The sequence below is a fragment of the Danio rerio genome, chromosome 6 (assembly GCF_052040795.2).
Source record: "Danio rerio strain M-AB ecotype USA chromosome 6, GRCz13ab, whole genome shotgun sequence".
In the NCBI taxonomy this organism is placed as follows: Eukaryota; Metazoa; Chordata; class Actinopteri; order Cypriniformes; family Danionidae; genus Danio; species Danio rerio.
In genome coordinates this window covers 18,805,610-18,827,060 of record NC_141026.1, presented here as the reverse complement: position 1 = coordinate 18,827,060, position 21,451 = coordinate 18,805,610, and the positions used below count along the sequence as shown (strand labels likewise).

Here is a 21,451-nt window from a genome sequence, read left to right as displayed (position 1 = left end):
GATTTCAGTGTTGACTGCTGTAAGATTTTATGTGATTAATAATATGACATAAAATCTCTTTTTTTCATTGCGATCTCATTTTCACGTCATTGCAAGGATACTTATGAAGGTAAAAAATGAATATGTATTTGCTTCTGTCATTTCTATTTCTAAAGACAGTTAATTTTGCTCCAGTGACTTATAATTGTATAATCATGTCTATATTCTTCTGAGTCTAAAATATTGTTATTCTGAATGTCTTGACACCCTTGGCAGTCTTTATCCAGTATAACATCATATAACAGGTTATGTCACCATATACAAAATAGATCCTCCGTTGTGCAAAGATAATCATTTATTTAAGGTCTTAGAAAACAAGAACTGACTACAATCTTTAAGTGATGATTGCTGCTGATTGACGCATTGTATGACTTAATTTCTTGATTTTTCTTTTAATAAAGTCTCTTGGTCTCACGTAGGTTTTGTTTGTTTTCTGTGCCAGTGATTTATACTTGAATATGTTTACGAGGTGGGTTGTTAGCCCAACGATCAACCCTCAACCTGGAGGACCAGGACATACACACATACGGACAATTTAGCTTACCCAATTCACCTATAGCGCATGTCCTTGGACTTATGGGGGAAACTGGAGCACCTGGAGGAAACTAACGTGAACGAGGGGAGAACATGCAAACTCCACACAGAAATGCCAACTGGCCCAGCCAGGACTCGAACCAGCGACCTTCTTACTGTGAGGCGACAATGCTAACCACGGAGTCACTGTGTTGCCCCAGCGTGTATATCAATTAAGAAAAAAATATATCAGCATTTAAATATCTACTGACTAATTTAACTTTTCTCTTTTCGTCAGATGGGTTCAGGTAGTGCCTCTGTCCTGCTGCGCTTCAGGAGAATTCAGCATCACAAGCAAAATGACCACGTTGAGTCAAATAACATATATTGATCAATCAGTGCGGTTGTCAAGGCAGAATCTCAAGCACAACCAATCATTTTAAATGACATAGTGAATCATTTAAAGAAATTTAAATGTTAAGTTCAGAGAACTTACAATAAGAATTAAAAGTTTGTTGCTGCCTAATGAGTAAGTTAAACACACCTTTGATGCCAAAACTTGGTATTTTAAATAATATCAAGTTATATTAACTTAATATCTTTAATAATGACTACAGCAGGGTTTACAGTGCATAATCAGGGCGGATTAAATCAATAAGCTAACTAAGCAGTCGCTTAGGGCCCCAAGGAAGTCTGGAGGCAGACAATAAACACTAATAATGTCATTTCCTGTCATATTTTGCAGGATAAGGCTCTAACAAATACATTTTACCTTAATCAGTATGTGTGCAATTGTGTCCCCCCACCCCAATCATGGATCAGTCCAGCAGTCAAATCAGATGAAAATTAAATCTTTTAAAATGTAGAGATTGTGTTCAGATAAAAATATAGAAAGCAAGACAGAGTGCTATAAGATAAAGACAGCTAAATAAATAAGCAAATATGAAAAGTGCTTATTACTGTAGGACTTCTGGGTCTCATGACTCGAATTGCTTAGGGCCCCAAAATCACTGAATCCGGCCCTGCTCATAACAAACAATCATCATGATCACAGTAAAAAGTGTAGAGTAAACAATGTTATTAACACTATGAGCTGTATTTGTTAAAATAAATGTTAAATTATTGTGTGTTTCATTAGACAAACTGTTGAGATGATGAAAAACACGCAGTCTTATACGTTTTAGTTAAATTGTGATTCTCTGTGCTGAACATTGCCCCCTTGTGTTGTCTATGATCACTTACTGAGGAGAGACGTGACCCTGCACCACAAAAGCACTTTTTTACTTCTTTTAGTTTGAGCACATGCTTTTTAAAATGATTGAGCTGTTGAAACTTTGACCTACACATGAAAAAACAATATGTACATTTTAAATTATTTTCAAAATTATAATTGTATTCTAACTTGAAACTGAAGATCGTCCTAAAAAGAGATTTATTGCACTATATTGGGATAATTTGCAATTTGATGTGCACAAAGAAGAAAAACACAGTAGTGTTTACTTTAAATTCTCGTAAGAAGTTTAGTATTTGTATTTTTTCTAACTTTGAATTGAAGATTATATCAAAAAACTATTCAGCACGCTTCAATGTTGAAATTTTGTAGTTCCATGTCCACAAAAACACAATATTGTTCATTTCAAATTCTCATACAAACTTTTCTTTTTTACCTAAAATTGAAGATCACTCAAAATAAAAAACATTTGTTAAATATCAGCATGCGTGTATGGACATTTACTGAGTTTATTATCGACAGATCTGTGTTTAAGTAAAACAATTCGGCTAGTTTAGATTTTTATGTTTTAAATTCAGACATCAAATTTTGCAAATAAAGGTTTGGTCTAGTTAGTTCAGCACACTACAGACAGCATGATCATATCTGACTGAACAGAGTCTCCTAATTCCTCCAGTGTCTGTGTTCATTCATCAATTTTCCTTCAGCTTAGTCCCTTTATTCATCAGGGTTCGCCACAGGGGAATGAACCGCCAAAATATCCAGCATATGTTTTACACAGTGAACCTTGCTGTGAGGTTACAGTGCAAACCACTGAGTCACTGTGCTGCCCTAGGTTTGAACATTTACATTTTAGTGAAACCAGTAAAGAAAAAAACAACTGCTGTAATTGCGAATAAAATAACTTTATTGTTCATGATTTATTTAACATCTGTCCCCGTTTTTCTCTAAGTGGTCAAGAAACTGTACATTTGTCTACTGTAGACTAGCTTGTGTGTGTGTGTGTGTGTGTGTGTGTGTGTGTGTGTGTGTGTGTGTGTGTGTGTGTGTGTGTGTGTGTCTTCAGCTCGTACAGCTTCACACAGAGGCTCACAGATGCAGCAGAGGAAGCTCAGGATCAGGATCTGTTCTCCTCAGTTCCTCTGCCCCTCCTGCTCTCCTTCTACAAATCATTGACAGCGTTTATCTACACTGAACCTGACAATGCAACCCAAGCCATGACTGCTGGATTCAGATAAGTGTAATGTCACTGGCCACCTGTGCAGTGCAACCAGGGATGGCTCTCAATGTCATCTAAACTGGGCCGATCAGCCGGTGCTGCACTGAGACACCAGCGAATCAGCTGACGGCACTCTGTTACACACAACACCGTCTTCAGAAACACACAACAACACACTTCTGCTCGCTTACCAGGCTATCTCTGAATGTGTCTGAATCTCTTACCTGTTGACAAGCTCCTAGGGAAGGTCAGTCTGCTTCTGGACGTGACCCTCTGTGCGCCTCTGAATGGGAAACGGTCACACAGGATGTTGTAGAGCGTCACTCCTACTGACCAGACTGTAGCTGGAGTCGCATGGTAGCGATGTCTACGAAACCACTCAGGAGGAGCGTATGCAGGAGTGCCTGAGAGACATAAGAAGACCACAAACATCTGCTCAACATGCTCCAGTACAGACAAATTCCCTTTAGTGGATCAGCAGAAGTTCACAAACATCAACAGAACGTTTCCTTCTGTAACTCAAACTCACCTGCAAAGTATTTGTAGGCCGAGCGCTTCAGCAGATCTCCACAGCCGAAGTCCAGCAGCTTGATGTCCTGGGACTCTGTGGAGATCAGGAGGTTTTCTGGTTTGACGTCCCGGTGCAGGACGCCGCGGCTCTCGCAGTGTTTTAGGGCGGCAATCAGCTGCACCAGCACTTTCTTTGCAAGACGCTCATCCAGACAGCCGTTCTCCTCACAGAAGCTCTGGAGATCTTGGCAAGGATCCAGTCGCTCCAGGATCAGGATGTAGCGCCTGGGACGGTCAAACCAGTCCAGCAGCTGCAGTACACTGGGGCAGGCAGGAGCTGATGTGACACGGGTCATCAATGCCACCTCCAGCGGCAGCCGACCCTGACCATCCTGCAGAACAAACCCTCCATTATATCCAGAACTCAATCAAACACAGCAAACACAACAGATTCACATCAAAACATACAACTTTCAGTCGCTCGGGGGTCCGGTCCTTCGACACGTACTTGATGGCCACCTGCAGACAGGAAAAGCAGAGTAAATCACACCTGCCTGATTGTGACACATGACATTTACTGACAGCAACATTTCTAAAGCATGTCTGAACAAAGGAGGGAAGAAAATCTCTTACTGGCAGTCCATCAGACCTGCGCATCCCAGCAAACACAGAGCCGAATCCACCTCGTCCCAGCAACGGGCCCTTCTGGTACAAGTCTGCAACACAGAAGAGCACAAGAAATGAAGAGAGAAAGAGAAAACATGCTGGGGTCTCTTCAATGACAAATCATTTCATTTCTGAGCCATAAGATCTAGAAGATGAGCTGTGCTGACCTCTGCGAGAGCGTTTGGCTGGTCTGCTGGACGAGGTGGACAGTGTTTGCTGGCTGCTGCTCTGCCTTTTCCTCTTGCTGTTCCTCTGGTCTGTGGATGCAGAATCAGCCAAATGTGAAGGCACAGGAGCCAAAAAACCAGGAAGCTCAGTGGTGCCGTCCCGTGTATCTTCTGTATATCAAAACATTTTTAATGAATCTTTTTTGTTAACTTCTGTAATCCTTTTCATATTAGTCAAACACCATACAGCATCATACAGTGATAAACAATGACAAACAAATGAAAGATTAAAAACACTCACCTCCTCTTTCTTCACCCATGTGGGACATGGACAATCTCCTCCAACCTGCAATAAAACAGACAAAAACAGACAAATATGAAAATAAATGTAAAACAAAGTAAAGAAGAAGAAGAAGAAGAAGGAATGAAAAAACAGCAACAAAATTGTATTTAAAAAAATAATCAGAAAAATAACTAAAATAAAGATGATTAGAGAAATTGTGCTCTTTAAAATAAGTCTTTTTCTCTGAGAAATCCTCCAACAGCTTCAGAAATCTCAGGATTCGCACAGAAATGCTCTGCAAAGTCGCCTCGTCTCTCAACCAACAGATTGCGATAGGTTTGATTGTTTTTATATGCAGTCAGAATTCATATCGTAACACGCGCTGCTATAGCAACTAAAATTGTAAAATACAAATAGGCAAAAAGGGGTATAAATCCAATTAGTTCTAATTAAAAGCTCTTGTTATTAAATTAAAAATGTATAAAAATGTAATTTCCGGGGTAATTATCAATTGGCCAATCAGCTTTCATCAATACTGCGTCATCACCATACACTGATTGAGCTATCGAAATTAAATGAAATCAAATACTAAAAGCCTTATTTAATTTAATATTATTGTTGTTTATTATACAATTTATTTTATTTAAAAATATAATTCATTAATATACCTAAATTGTGCGTTGGCCATACATTTACTACGCAAGGAGTGACGTCAGGGACGTCAGTCACATGACCTTTCGTAATGCCCTGCTTCAGCGTGATTCGGCAATAATATGAAATTTAGCGTAAATAAACTCCTAGAAATGTGTTCCTCAGAAAATAATACAATAATTTTTCTGAAAACAGTTTATGATTCCTGTAGATCTCCCGAATGGAGAACAATTTCATCTTTGTCCACTTCTTCATTATGGTAAGTTACATTTATAGAAGAGCTCGTTTGTTTGGTAATGTTTATTAAAAACTTTATTCTTGAATTTCTGTGTGATTTTCGTTAAAGATTTCTCTGCTGCTAATGTCGGTGGTGACGCTATCAAGTTTTACTGAAAGCTGATAGGCCTATTACAATGATAGTTATTTAATTTTATAACAAGAGCTTTTAATTAATTATTATTAATAATTAAGATTTAGGAAATCGAATAACTGCATGAATTGTATTCATGAAAATAAAAAAATATCTCAGGCACGCAAGGTCACGCCATTATTAGTTGCTATAGCAACGCGTGTTATTGTATGATTTCTGACCGCATATAAAAACAATCAAACCCATCGCAATCTGTTGGTTGAGAGACGAGGCGACTTTGTAGAGCATTTCTGTGCGATTCCTGAGATTTCTGAAGCTGTTGGAGGATTTCTGAGAAAGACTTATTTTAAAGAGCACAATTTCTCTAATCATCTTTATTTTAGTTATTTTTCTGATTATTTTTTTAAACACATTTTTGTTGCTCTTATTTCATTCCTTCTTCTTCTTTTTCTTTACTTTGTTTTACATTTATTTTTTATATTTGTCTGTATTTGTCTGTTTTATTGCAGGTTGGAGGAGATTGTCCATGTCCCACATGGGTGAAGAAAGAGGAGGTGAGTGTTTTTAATCTTTCATTTGTTTGTCATTGTATATCACTGTATGATGCTGTATGGTGTTTGACTAATATGAAAAGGATTACAGAAGTTAACAAAAAAGATTCATTAAAAATGTTTTGATATACAGAAGATACACGGGACTGCACCACTGAGCTTCCTGGTTTTTTGGCTCCTCTGCCTTCACATTTGGCTGATTCTGCATCCACAGACCAGAGGAACAGCAAGAGGAAAAGGCAGAGCAGCAACCAGCAAACACTGTCCACCTCGTCCAGCAGACCAGCCAAACGCTCTCGCAGAGGTCAGCACAGCTCATCTTTTAGATCTTATGGCTCAGTTAGGAAATGATTTGTCATTGTAGAGACCCCAGCATGTTTTCTCTTTCTCTCTTTTCTTCATTTCTTGTGCTCTTCTGTGTTGCAGACTTGTACCAGAAGGGCCCGTTGCTGGGACGAGGTGGATTCGGCTCTGTGTTTGCTGGGATGCGCAGGTCTGATGGACTGCCAGTAAGAGATTTTCTTCCCTCCTTTGTTCAGACATGCTTTAGAAATGTTGCTGTCAGTAAATGTCATGTGTCACAATCAGGCAGGTGTGATTTACTCTGCTTTTCCCGTCTGCAGGTGGCCATCAAGTACGTGTCGAAGGACCGGACCCCCGAGCGACTGAAAGTTGTATGTTTTGATGTGAATCTGTAGTGTTTGCTGTGTTTGATTGAGTTCTGGATATAATGGAGGGTTTGTCCTGCAGGATGGTCAGGGTCGGCTGCCGCTGGAGGTGGCATTGATGACCCGTGTCACATCAGCTCCTGCCTGCCCCAGTGTCCTGCAGCTGCTGGACTGGTTTGACCGTCCCAGGCGCTACATCCTGATCCTGGAGCGACCGGATCCTTGCCAAGATCTCCAGAGCTTCTGTGAGGAGAACGGCTGTCTGGATGAGCGTCTTGCAAAGAAAGTGCTGGTGCAGCTGATTGCCGCCCTAAAACACTGCGAGAGCCGCGGCGTCCTGCACCGGGACGTCAAACCAGAAAACCTCCTGATCTCCACAGAGTCCCAGGACATCAAGCTGCTGGACTTCGGCTGTGGAGATCTGCTGAAGCGCTCGGCCTACAAATACTTTGCAGGTGAGTTTGAGTTACAGAAGGAAACGTTCTGTTGATGTTTGTGAACTTCTGCTGATCCACTAAAGGGAATTTGTCTGTACTGGAGCATGTTGAGCAGATGTTTGTGGTCTTCTTATGTCTCTCAGGCACTCCTGCATACGCTCCTCCTGAGTGGTTTCGTAGACATCGCTACCATGCGACTCCAGCTACAGTCTGGTCAGTAGGAGTGACGCTCTACAACATCCTGTGTGACCGTTTCCCATTCAGAGGCGCACAGAGGGTCACGTCCAGAAGCAGACTGACCTTCCCCAGGAGCTTGTCAACAGGTAAGAGATTCAGACACATTCAGAGATAGCCTGGCGAGCGAGCAGAAGTGTGTTGTTGTGTGTTTCTGAAGACGGTGTTGTGTGTAACAGAGTGCCGTCAGCTGATTCGCTGGTGTCTCAGTGCAGCACCGGCTGATCGACCCAGTTTAGATGACATTGAGAGCCATCCCTGGTTGCACTGCACAGGTGGCCAGTGACATTACACTTATCTAAATCCAGCAGTCATGGCTTGGGTTGCATTGTCAGGTTCAGTGTAGATAAACGCTGTCAATGATTTGTAGAAGGAGAGCAGGAGGGGCAGAGGAACTGAGGAGAACAGATCCTGATCCTGAGCTTCCTCTGCTGCATCTGTGAGCCTCTGTGTGAAGCTGTACGAGCTGAAGACACACACACACACACACACACACACACACACACATCACACACACACACAAGCTAGTCTACAGTTGACAAATGTACAGTTTCTAGACCACTTAGAGAAAAACGGGGGAAGGTGTTAAATAAATCATAAACAATAAAGTTATTTTATACGCAATTACAGCAGTTTTTTTTTGTCTTTACTGGTTTCACTAAAATGTAAATGTTCAAACCAAGGGCAGCACAGTGACTCAGTGGTTAGCACTGTAACTTCACAGCAAGAAGGTCGCTGGTTCGAGTACCAGCAGGGCCAGTTGACATTTCTGTGTGGAGTTTGAATGTTCTCCATGTGTTGGCATGGGTTTCCCCCACAGTTCAATGACATGTGGTTTATGTGAATTGAATAAACTAAATTGGCCATAGTGTGTTTGTGCATGTGAGAGTGTGTGGATGTTTCTCAGTACTGGGTTGAAGCTGGAAGGGCATCTGCTGTGTAAAACATATGCTGAATATTTTGGCGGTTCATTCCCCTGTGGCGACCCCTGATGAATAAAGGGACTAAGCTGAAGGAAAATGAATGAATGAACACAGACACTGGAGGAATTAGGAGACTCTGTTCAGTCAGATATGATCATGCTGTCTGTAGTGTGCTGAACTAACTAGACCAAACCTTTATTTGCAATATTTGATGTCTAAATTTAAAACATAAAAATCTAAACTAGCCGAATTGTTTTACTTAAACACAGATCTGTCGATAATAAACTCAGTAAATGTCCATACACGCATGCTGATATTTAACAAATGTTTTTTTTATTTTGAGTGATCTTCAATTTTAGGTAAAAAAGAAAAGTTTCTATGAGAATTTGAAATGAACAATATTGTGTTTTTGTGGACATTGAACTACAAAATTTTCAACATTGAAGAGTGCTGAATAGTTTTTTGATTTAATCTTCAATTCCAAGTTAGAAAAAATACAAATACTAAACTTCTTACGAGAATTTAAAGTAAACACTACTGTGTTTTTCTTCTTTTGTGCATATCAAATTGCAAATTATCCCAATATAGTGCAATAAATCTCTTTTTAGGACGATCTTCAGTTTCAGGTTAGAATACAATTATAATTTAAAAAATAACTTTATTTAAACAATATGTTTTTTTCATGTGTAGGTCAACGTTTCAACAGCTCAATCATTTTAAAAAGCATGTGCTCAAACTAAAAGAAGTAAAAAAGTGCTTTTGTGGTGCAGGGTCACGTCTCTCCTCAGTAAGTGATCATAGACAACACAAGGGGGCAATGTTCAGCACAGAGAATCACAATTTAACTAAAACGTATAAGACAGCGTGTTTTTCATCATCTCAACAGTTTGTCTAATGAAACACACAATAATTTAACATTTATTTTAACAAATACAGCTCATAGTGTTAATAACATTGTTTACTCTACACTTTGTACCGTGATCATGATGATTGTTTCCTTCAGTAATAAGCACTTTTCATATTTGCTTATTTATTTAGCTGTCTTTATCTTATAGCACTCTGTCTTGCTTTCTATATTTTTATCTTAACACAATCTCTACATTTTAAAAGATTTGTTTGCTTAAAATGAGTTCACAACTAAAATTAATGAACAAACTATTTGTTTTCTGAAACTAAATTTTCTTCTGATTTGACTGCTGGACTGATCCATGATTGGGGGTGGGGGGACACAATTGCACACATGCTATTTAAGGTAAAATGTATTTGTTAAAGCCTTATCCTACAAAATATGACAGGAAATTACATTATTAGTATTTATTGTGGGCCTCCAGACTTTCTTGGGGCCCTAAGCGGATAATATAACTTTTCATTAATAAAAATACCAAGTTTTGGCATTAAAGGTGTGTTTAACTTACTCATTAGGCAGCAACAAACATTTAATTCATATTGTAAGTTCTCTGAACTTAACATTTAAATTTCTTTAAATGATTCACCATGTCATTTAAAATGATTGGTTGTGCTTGAGATTCTGCCTTGACAACCGTGCTGATTGATCAATATATGTTATATGACACAAGGTGGTCATTTTGCTTGTGATGCTGAATTCTCCTGAAGCGCAGCAAGACAGAGGCACTACCTGAACCCATCTGACGAAAGAGAAAAGTAGTTCAGTGTAGATAAACGCTGTCAATGATTTGTAGAAGGAGAACAGGAGGGGCAGAGGAACTGAGGAGAACAGATCCTGATCCTGAGCTTCCTCTGCTGCATCTGTAAGGCTCTGTGTGAAGCTGTACGAGCTGAAGACACACACACACACACACACATGCACACACACCAGCTCAGAGTGTAAACTAGTATGTGTTTTTAAAATGAGAATATGCAATGAAACAAATATATAATATAAATGAGTAAAACAAGCCAAGAGTAATCTAAATGTTTTTCATAATTAAAAATGGTTGTTTATATTCTGTCCAAGAATTCTGTCCTTTTCAAAGAAAATGAACAATAAAATTGAATAAAAAGTAAAAAAAAAAAAAAGTCTTTACTGTTTTCAATAAAAAATAAATCTTAAACTTTTTTCTTCTCCAGTAAACAAAATGTTTAAAGTCTGCATGAACTTGAAGTTGCGACTTTTTTTTGTATAGTGACGCAGTTCTTAGAGAAACTGAATATTAAATGACAGCGAGCTGATTGGATGTAGTAAAGTAGGCATTTCATTTAGTAAGATTGGGAAAAGTGTTTGGCCAAAGATATTACAACCTAACAGACACATCCTGCTCACCATTTCTGCTTAGTGTCAAAACTGACAGTTGGAGCAGCGTGGTTAAATATGTTAGTCATGCCCAATTCCTAAGATGTACGTAATCTGACAATTTAACAGAAAAACAAACAGGAAGTGCATTTTTGTATTTCAATTAAGATTATAAGGGCAAACAAGTTTTGTTTTTTAATGACATGCACAGATAAATAGTTCACCACAACACTAGCAATGTGAGCTAACAAAATCATACGGTTAATTTTGTCATAAGTTAACGGGGACTTTAAAATTAACAGAGACTCACTCACTATCAGTATGATCCTTTAAGAGAAATGGAAACACAGATCAAATTATTTATTGATATAATACATGCTTTATACAGCAAATAAGTGTTGCTAGAATACAAGCACAAGATGCTAAACTACATGCTTAGCACTTTCCCATAGAAAACCATTCTAAAGTAAACACTAAACATTCAGTTACAATATCTTACTCCAAATGTTTACAATTTGTTACTTTGATCAGTTCATGACAAGGGTTACAAAGCATGTTTACAAACATCTGCTTTATAATAAACTACAGTAAGGGCTAACAGAGTACAGTTAATAAATAATCATGTTGCATTTCAGTAACACACTGATAATAAATATACATATGTGTTTCCATGACATAAATGACCAGGTATTATTTCTGCTATAAATATGGCAATAAATAAATGCAGTGGGGCTGGATGGTATCATGTATATATCATTACCGTGGAATCAAATGTGTACTGAAAAAGAGTTTTCTATTCTGTTTATATTTCGAAATGTAGGTGTAGTTAGCTCACGTCTAGCATGCGTAAGGCTGAGAAAGACTTTCTGGCAGTGTTGTCAATTGCTTTATATTTGTGCTGCTCGATATTGGAAAAATCTGACATTGCATTTTTTTTTTTTGTTTTGCTGCGATATACATTGCGATAGGAATATAATTTCACCAGATGATTTGAATAGCTATATTTGGAAAGCTTTTATTAATTTAGATCGACTTGGATGAAAAAGACTTTTTCTATGCAGTTCATCTGCATAAATTATAACAAATTACAAGCAATAATAAATAAATAAATAAACAGTGCTTTATGCTTTTCTGGGGAGTGGAACAGTATTCAAGTACAGAAACGAAACAATCAAATGTAAAATAACATGGTCATCATTGGATAAATAATGTCAAATTTTGATAATATCTTTATCTTTTAATCATTATTAAAATTAATCCTGCATTGTGACTATTGCAAATACACACATTGCGATATCGATGCTCAAACAATATATTGTTCACCACTACTTTATATTTTCAACAAAAAGGATCACAAAGTTTATTCATACAAATATTTATACAAGAAATGTAATATTTGTATTTTAAAGGGGAAAACAACTGTTTATTTCCTTAAAGTGTTTACATGTTTGTAATTTCATTTTTGAGTTATTTACTTGGGATATATTTTATATTTGTGATTAGATGTTACTTGAGAAATGTTTATAATGATATTAATAAGGCTTGACCATAAAACTGTGAAATGTGAGATACAGTGGAATTTGTTGTTCATCTGAAGTCATGTTTTATTTACAAAATACACCAGAGATGTTAATGTCTGTTAACTTTACCAGGTAATGATCATCATTTTTGTCATGAAGACTCCTGCTCCGCACCAGAGCCAATGCCTTCCACTGATTGACCAATGGTTCCTGTTCCTGGTTTACCTGTCGCTGGTCAGAAAGAGCAGGATCTGAGGGATTGTCTCAACATCCATCAGTCCACTCTCAGCGGGATTAGAAACACTTGGGTCAGTTTATTTATTTAACTTTCTTGGCGCAGTTGGAATTTGGATGTCTCCTAAGGACATTAAAGCCACGATGACAAGTGTGTGTTCGGCAAGAAGACTTACACCTAGTTATCATTAGCTGTGTTTCCATCCAAAGAGATTTATCCACAAAACTGGAATATTGCAAAAGACATTTATGAATAAAGCACTGTTTCCATCTAAGAGAACAAAACTGGTCACTTCCTGATAAACCGGCACCAAATATAAAAAAGAAAAAGGGAATTTGCTGTGGTAGGAGAAAACACTGTGGTCCTTTCTCTTATATAATAAATGACTTGCGCCTGGAGATAATAATACTGAACCAGTCTAAGGATGAACTTTGGCTGAATGATTTTAGAATGGCCAAAACAACATGTCAGATGCTCTACATTGTGGTCGGTCCACTTGTTTGTCTAATGCTGTACCATCACTCCTAGTTATCACATAATCTGTTAAAACAAAATCACATGACTTTCTTTGATGCGCATGTTGGAATTTATTTCAGTAAATGTCTTTCCATCATAGTTGGATGATTCAATTCAGCCTTTTTATTCTATGTTTGACGTAATCTCAACTGAAACATGGAGAGAGGGTGGGAAAGATTAGACAAAAAAAAAACAATCAGCCAATATTGTATTTATATCAATATCACATATCACAGCTCTGCCAGTGAGAGTGGTTGAGCTCAAGCGCATCAAATGAAAAGCAAATAGGAAGCGTCTTGAAAATGGCGGGTTATGTCAGATACTAGAGAGCATTTGAATGATCAAGATTTGATGAGAAACTGAAGTATGAGGTGATGGGGAAAAAATCATTGATCCATTTAGACGAAAGTGAGAAACTGCAAGCTTTGGATGCTTATATCAGTTTTATATCTTCAAAAGACAAATTCTGTCACTCGCTGACATGTAAAAAAAATATTTTAATTTCACATTATCTTCAAAGCAACAGTCACCAAAATGACACAATTAGGATCAAAGCCTAAGGGCCCTATCACACACTCAGCGCAATAAGGTGCAAGGTGTGTATGGCGTGATTAGTTGCTATTTTCAGATCAGCACAACTGAAATTTTCATGCTTTGCACCACGTTGTTTAAATAGCAAATCCATTTGTGCCACTTTGTGGACTCATGGGTGTTCTGGTCTAAAAATGTGGTGTGTTAAGGCGTATTGTTGGCGCATTGCTATTTTGAGGAACTGAAATAGGCCACGCTATTGACCAGATGAATGCTGGTTTAAAGTCCTGTGCAGAGCGTTAGCTAAAGTTAAAGAGTAAAAGTAAAGCAAAGAGAAATTAAAGAGGCCGACTGGAGGAGGCTCAGTCTTCATCCTCGAACAGATGATTTGTCTAACTGTTTTCTCACAAGTGAAGTGTTTAGTTTTTCCACTTACAAAGTCCACCATGTATATAGAAAATGAGCCATGGTGCAACACAGCTGACTCTTACTATACGTTCACACCGAAAGCGTCAAGAGCGTCAAAGGTCGCTTTGGGCACCCTGGTGACAACGCTGTCTGCCTTCACCTTTGGCGGCAAGAGCGTCAAAATTCGCTACATTGATCTTGTATTTAAAGGGGCCGTTGCAGCATATCAGTCACATTCCCACATAAAACATGCTTTCAAGCGTGAAAATGTTGCACACTTTTTATCAAATTTATTTAACAATGGAAGATCAAGTTGCATGTGGTGTGGCTTTGCTGCACTTAATTATCTAATGTGTCCATATGTCTGAAATATTCTGAAGCAGCAATACTGTTTTGTGCTGAGATTCCCGCTTTTTTAAGGAAAAATATATATAACATTAATTCACATGAGTAACTCACCAGTAACTTTTTAATGTTCCTGTGAGAAAACATTGCAAATAATTGGAAATCCAGTGACCGCAATAATCAAACCTGTGGAAACAACTGTGGTCAGAACCAAAGTTCACTGTGACTGTGTTCTCTGGACTGCTCTCGTGCGGCAGACTTCTACATTCTGATTGCTTGCTGCCGAACCACATCATAGCTTATTACCAAAAAGTTAACTTGATTTCAACTCTCTTCGACGCCCACACCGGTGAAGGCGCGCTGCACTACTCCTCACTGCCGACTTTCATTGAAAATGAATGAATTCCGGCTACTTTGGCGCTGTCGCCGCTTTCGGTGTGAACATACGGCTAAAGATGAGACTCTGATTGGTTTAATGCACATTTTGCTGAAAACACACCCATAACTCATGAAAAGAATAAGCACAACCCTGTCGGACCATGCGCCAGAGCACAGAACATATTTTCCTGTCCTTACAATAGCAAAATTGGATTCGGACATGGTCTTAATGCTTTTGTTCCATGCACTTTAGACTTTATGCTTAGATTGATAAAATAGAGACCTTTAAGGGGCAGTTTCAAAGAGTTATAAAATAATTTTGTATGGTATTTTGAGCTGAAACGTCACATACACACCCCAGGATCATCGGAGACTTATTTTAGATCTTGTAAAAAGGGGCATAATACTGTAGGTCCCGTAACATTGTTATTTCAGACTGGGTCTCTGCTTCATCAGTGTCTGGGTGATTGCCTGTCATTGTGGACCAGTAGTTGACATGTCTAAACACTACTTTATTTCCAATACGAGGCACAGAGAGACAACTCATTTGTATTTAAGGCACAAACACAGAAACAACACTTTTTAATCTGACAAAACAACTGACATTTTCAACAGTTTAAAACAAAAACAATGTATATAAATAAAGATATGTAGAGTATTTAAAGCTGAAATTTCACAGACACATTCTGGGGACACCAAAAATAAAATAAGTGAATAATAGGTGCCCTTTAAATGATTAGTTCTCTTCCATAATAAAACGTTACAGATAATGTACTCACCTCCTGACAGTGTGCCACTGCAATAGACACATTTCATGGTTATTAAGTTTGATGAGTCGTCAATAAATGATGATCAATTAAGGGAATTTATAATATCAGGCATCACATACAGCATTACTCATATTGAGCAGTTCTATCACTTTAAACACTGGGTTGGTAATGTGCAATGCTTTAAACTGTGCAGTTTTATTCTGAAACAGGAAGACAATGGCCAATTTCAGCATCTTGAATGGGGTGGGACATATCAAATACCAGAAGAGCATTTGATTGGTCAGCAGATGTGATGAGCATCTGAAGTTTGAGGTGTCATCAAATTATTTCTTGTTTCATTTTGCAGGAAATGGCAAATCCTAAAAAATATTTACATTTTTTTAAGAAAATGACCAATCATCATGCTAGGCAGGCGAGGCAGTGGCGCAGTAGGTAGTGCTGTCGCCTCACTGCAAGAAGGTCGCTGGTTCGAACCTCGGCTCAGTTGGGGTTTCTGTGTGGAGTTTGCATGTTCTCCCTGCCTTTGTGTGGGTTTCCTCCGGGTGCTCCAGTTTCCCCTACAGTCCAAAGACATGCGGTACAGGTGAATTGGGTAGGCTAAATTGTCCGTAGTGTGTGTGTGAATGTGTGTGTGGATGTTTCCCAGAGATGGGTTGCTGCTGGAAGGGCATCCGCTGCGTAAAAACTTGGCACTGTACTAAAATGTTGTGTGTTGTAAATGTATCTGATCAGGGGACATAACAGATACAACTATAGTGACTGTGATGATGAAAATTTATTTGGAAAAAAGAGACTGGAAAAGAAAGGCAGAATGGAGGATCTTTCAGAAATTGATGCAGCACCGCAAGTACCATCACCACCAATGACTATGGCAGAATCCTTAAGAACACCATCAAGATGCACAGTTACTTTACGTTCCAGTACCCCTAGGAACATTTACAGTCCTTGTTCCAGTGCAGTTGGAGATCAAGACAGAACTTATTGCAACTCGTCATGTCTTTGTAAGAATTCAAAACATCAGTAAATTTGTAAAGGCTTAATGCAGCTAGAAAGTAAAGATTAACTAGAGAACAACAGCAGTATCTATCCCACTGTTGAGATATATGAGATGTTATACTAATTCATTATTTGTGTTTTTTAGCATTACTGACTGAACTTATAAAATCACAAGAGGTCATAAAGCAGCAACTGGACCTGATTCTCAAAAATCAGCAAAAACAAAGCAGTACTCTGCAGCGGGATGAAACTCCAGATGCAAGCACATTTGACCTTCCTTTGTCCAATTTATTTGATTTAGAAAAGCTTGAACATCAACTAAAGGAGCAGCCCGAACAAAGGAAGAAAGTGGTAAGTTCAAGCTCTTTTGTATTTCATAGATTTTTTTTTTTTTTAATTTATTTTTTGTTTGTTAGTTTATTTTACTTATTGGTAGGTTTTCCACTAAAGAAGCAGTGTGGCGTATCCTAGGAAAGCTTTCCTTGGCTAAACAAATGAACTGGAGTGGGGCAAACCAAAAAGTGGCTTTTCGTGCACTCACCCTAAGGACTGTCGTAGTCAGTAAGTTGATTTGAAATATACATTTCAATACATTTAGAGGCTGTTATTCATCTGTGCCAAAATACCTTTTATGCAGAATGTGTATTTAAATCATTAACCAGAGGAACAAAGAATCTTTATATAATGTGATTTTAAGTCCCATTTAGGTTGTACTTATGTGAGAGCAAGCATGAATCTGTTTTTTTTTTTTCGATTAACATTTGTACTTGTTCACAACAAATCATCTGTTTATCTTTTAATCACAGATGCAGTGAGGACAAATGTCCATACCAACAGCGCCACTGATGAAGAGGTGGAGAAATACATCACAAGGTGGCTACAACTTGCTCCTGATAGGGTTGATGGAAGGAAGGAAAGAGAGCAGCTAATGTGTCAAATGTCTAAATCACTTTATTTTTTAAAATTATTTTATTTTATAACAACATTTTAAGTGTATTAAGATGTTCCCTGATACTTGGGCAATTTGTTTCTTTCACTTTCTCTATATATATATATAGAGAAAGTATATTCATGCTATATTCATATATATTAGCTATATATATTCATGCTATTTCTTTATATATACAAACATATATATATATGTGTGTGTGTGTGTGTGTGTGTGTGTGTGTGTGTGTGTGTGTGTATATATATATATATATATATATATGTGTGTGTGTGTGTATATATATATATATATATGCTATTTCTTAAACTGGTTTCTGTTCAGGTTTCTATAAAAAAATAGCTGTTTTAAGATGTCTTGTGCAATTTCATAGATTTTTACATGGGTATTTTAAGTTGTTTCCTTTTTTTAATTTTGTGCAGTTTCAAAGCTTTTTTTTACAGTCTATTTGGAAACTTTTGTGTTTGTGCAATTTCAGAATTTTTTAAAAATCTTCCTGTTTACTTAAATTTGTTTATAATGTGTCATTATTCTGCAGCTTCATTGTTATTGCTTTATTGAAATTTTTAATTCTTGAGCAGTACAACATGTATTCAATTTTATTATTATTTGTTTAATACTTGTTTAATCAATAAATGTTTTTTGTTATTTATTGTGTCCTTTGTTTGATTATTTGCAATGTAGGACATGTATGCTGTTTGCAATTTATTCAAAGGTTAAACGCTTATTTACTGTTATATCAACACAAATGGTCTATAAGTTGTGACTATATTGTTCTCTGGTGACTTAAACTGTATTTACACACACACACACACATAAATAAATATAAATTAGAGACACAGCTTAGATACCGATTGAGGGACGTAAACAACAACAATGGTTCTCATTCTTTCCTGGATTACATTTTTAATTAGCTCCCAGGAATCCAAAAAGGTCCACATATTGATTTTATAATGGAAGTCGTTTTAACATTAAGATATGATTAAATTGCCATTGCTTATATACTCAAAAGATGGCGTTACAGGGACCCAAATCCTAACAGAATTATTATCTACAGTGCTTCACGGAAATCATGCACTGCACGTTTAATCAGGGTAATTGCATTTGGTGGCGCGGTGGCGTTGCTGTGGTTACTATAATCAGTGACGTTCTAAAAAAGAATGTGTTCGAAAAGCCGTCGATGACGTTGAGAAAGTGTGAGCTGCATTAAGTGTCTGACCATCGCTGACATTAGCGGTATGTAAAGATCTTTCTAAAAGTATCATTTTAAGTTGTTATATTTGGTTGTTTCTACGTGCTTTTGGTGACGGACAAAGATTTTACTATTTCTCTGTCTAGTTCTGTGGATTGTACTGAATGTTGGTTGGAATGTGAGATTGCCTTCTTAACTTATTTTGGCGACTTGTCAATTTTAGGCATTTGAATATATCTATTTTTCTAGTTTGTGTATTCTGTTGTCTTCTTTAACAGCTTATTCATTATCGTAGAATGATTTTTGTTATGTTGTCAAGTTGGTAAACCGATAGATAAAACATTTTTGTTTGTTTATATGCTTCATTTGTATATTGCTATTTAAAATTTGCAGATTGTTATTTGTTATATCATCAGATTAATTGATCTGTTATAATGTATTTGTATGCTGTCAGCTTTAACACATATTCCATATTACTGCTGTATTTATTTACTGTTTTATTTATTTGTAATTTATGTCGTCGGCCTGTTCAACATTTGTAGCTTTTGATTGTTATTTCTTTTATTTACAGCTTTACTAATTATTGTAACACATTTATTTATTATAAGTTCATAGATTGTCATCTAGTAGAGTATTTACTTATAGCTGCGAAATATTAGTTAGAACAGAATCAGACTGGAGACAATGGTAGATGAAACCTTCAAAGAATGGTGTTAAGTTTAATTAAGGACTTGACATCTTTTTTAATTGTATTTTGCAGATCAGAAGGGACCACATGGAGAAAAAAAAGGAAAATTACACACCACAGCAACGACTGGAAATGGAAAAACAGATGGACGGCTGCATCGATGGAAGTCCTTCCAGGATGAAAGGGGTGTTGTTAAGTATAGATAAGTGGTTCTCAAACCTTTTCACTTTAGAAAGAATTTGTCTCTCGAAGTACGACCTATGCCTATATAAAATGTGTTTAAATTAAGTTAATTAAAATCATTACCATTCGTAAAAAATAAAAAAATAAATAAATGCTGTACTTAAAGGTAAAGTATTAGCATATAGGAGCTTATATTCATCAAAACCTGGAAATGTAGCTCGGGCCTCATAAATTTATGTCATCTTATTCATATCATATACAAACCAAATTGCATGTACATATGATATATTTGAATGGGGGAGACCAGGGATAGTTGTGCTTCTATTATATTTCTCTACAGATCTTTAAGATCTTACTTTACAAGTGTCTGCTATTAAATTGCATATAAGTTAATTTTCAGCGCATACAGAAATCGTGAATCCTTTTTAGTTTCAAACAGGAGGAGTGAAATGTACAATTCAGCCCACAGTTTGGGTTAGTTGGGTAATTTAACATTATAAAATAAGAATTAAGACCTAAAAAATGGATTTGAAAGCTTTTTATTCAGCATTGAGCTTTCAATATAATTTGTGTCTCTGTGTTTCAAAGCTGAATAAAATGTGCATCAGATTCAACAATTGAACACTATTTGTGTTTGCAGCCTTCATGAGCCCACAGAGTTCAAACACTGAGCTCAAACTACTTTTGACTTTCTCTTTAAAGAGCTATAGGAATACTGAAATTAAATCAAATAAAGACATTTTTGAATCTGCTTGGGGTTGGTGGAAACATTTCACCGACGTTACGAGCAAGTTACTAGCTTTTATTCTTACAACTGACCCAGTGTTATGTGGCCATGAATCTGTTCTCCCACAGCAAACAGCTAAAACATTATCACCAACAATGTGGCTTAAATATATCCACACACAGATTACATGGGTTTAACTACAAATCAGGCATTGATATCTTAAAAATAATTCAAGTAAAAAATATTACTTTGCTGAAACGTAGTGTTTCCTCTCTAATATCTGCTGTGTCTGCTACAGAACCTGGTCAGTCATCCACGGCCAGAAGGGTTAGGAAGTGCGAGATTGATTTGTGACTATTTCCTGGTTTCTCCCCCGTGAAATCTAAACATTAACCTGTATTTTTAATATATGATTTAAAATTACATATTTCAATTAGAGATTAGATCTGCTTACAGTGCGTCATTTACAGTATGTGTTTTAGAAAACTGAGTGATTATTAGGGATGCACCGATACCACTTTTTTATAAAACGATATGAGTATTTTAATTTATGTTCTAGCCGATACCGAGAACTGATACCAATACTTCATAGATTTGGTTTCGATGAAGTTTATTTATTTATTTATTCATTTAGTTTTTGCTTGTTGCAAGGATAACCACAAACATCTTTAAGAGAAGGCTTTTCCAAGCCAAAAATATACACACATTGTTGATAAACCTGCAAATCCAGACCTTATCTATTAAAGATTAACTGTGGACATTTAAATGATGAGTTATCCTTGCGCTGACATCCCTCCACGACTTCACACATTACATAAAGTGTGTGCAGTGTACGTTAACTTTTGAAGTCACTCTCTTACACTGCATATTCGGGAAGCATAAAACCCTGTTATGGGCGATTTTTTCATATTTACGAGTCCTGCCGTTAATCCGCAGGTCAGGTATAAAGTAGGCTATACTTGATGCTATACTTTAAGTTTAACTATAGGTGGGTCACGGCTAGATAAGATCAATAGCCATAATTACTCAAAGCATACTCTCATTTTAAAAATCATGCGACCATCATCTCACAATGTTTAATAATAATCTTATTTTTATTAAAACGAGTGATTTAGCAATGCCGCGCCACTGACAAGCCAACTGCAGATCAAACAAAGCAACTATCGCGGCAACCTTTTTCTGAATTTCAGCTGTTCTTTTTTGCATTTGATTATTATGCGTTCAATGTTAAAAAAATCAATAATGAATAGAGTGTATCCTGCGTTTGTGCGTTTTATCACTGAAGCTGCCCTTTTTCAAAACT

The 21,451-nt window shown here is 37.0% G+C and overlaps 2 protein-coding genes across 5 annotated transcripts in view; one reads left to right on the top strand and one right to left on the bottom strand.

The window, feature by feature from the left end:
• The window catches only part of LOC137488043 (serine/threonine-protein kinase pim-3-like), a 74,078-nt gene extending 69,126 nt beyond the window's left edge, over positions 1-4,952 (bottom strand). Inside the window, exons 1-2 of the mRNA XM_087257083.1 lie at positions 4,647-4,952; positions 4,346-4,516 (exon numbers count right to left, since the gene is read on the bottom strand). Of these exons, the coding sequence (XP_087113209.1) occupies positions 4,346-4,516; positions 4,647-4,674 (199 nt within the window). The 5' untranslated portion in view covers positions 4,675-4,952. The remainder of the gene's footprint in view (positions 1-4,345; positions 4,517-4,646) is intronic.
• Positions 4,953-5,322: 370 nt separating this feature from the next.
• On the top strand, positions 5,323-19,580 carry LOC147843473 (serine/threonine-protein kinase pim-3-like). Of its 4 annotated transcripts, XR_015493455.1 has the most exons (12): positions 5,326-5,538; positions 6,159-6,203; positions 6,334-6,504; positions 6,627-6,709; positions 6,824-6,874; positions 6,951-7,323; positions 7,449-7,628; positions 12,366-12,541; positions 16,558-16,763; positions 16,829-16,973; positions 17,219-17,285; positions 19,311-19,580. XR_015493455.1 is itself a non-coding variant. In XM_087257050.1 (9 exons), the coding sequence occupies exons 1-9, from the start codon at positions 5,478-5,480 to the stop codon at positions 7,936-7,938; spliced, it is 1,089 nt and encodes a 362-aa protein (XP_087113176.1). In that variant the 5' UTR covers positions 5,323-5,477; the 3' UTR covers positions 7,939-10,475. The 4 variants fall into 4 exon arrangements, 2 of the variants coding, with proteins under 2 accessions (XP_087113176.1, XP_087113177.1); XR_015493454.1 differs by lacking the exons at positions 16,558-16,763; positions 16,829-16,973; positions 17,219-17,285 and having other exon boundaries at positions 5,323-5,538; XM_087257050.1 differs by lacking the exons at positions 12,366-12,541; positions 16,558-16,763; positions 16,829-16,973; positions 17,219-17,285; positions 19,311-19,580 and adding exons at positions 7,719-7,814; positions 7,910-10,475 and having other exon boundaries at positions 5,323-5,538.
• Positions 19,581-21,451: the final 1,871 nt, after the last annotated feature.

Excerpts from the sequence above, each read along its gene's own strand:
- LOC147843473 (XM_087257050.1), top strand. The coding sequence starts at position 5,478 with ATGATTCCTGTAGATCTCCCGAATGGAGAACAATTTCATCTTTGTCCA. Across the intron at positions 5,539-6,158 it reads TTGTCCACTTCTTCATTATG|GTTGGAGGAGATTGTCCATG; the intron begins GTAAGTTACATT and ends GTTTTATTGCAG. Across the intron at positions 6,710-6,823 it reads GCAGGTCTGATGGACTGCCA|GTGGCCATCAAGTACGTGTC; the intron begins GTAAGAGATTTT and ends TCCCGTCTGCAG.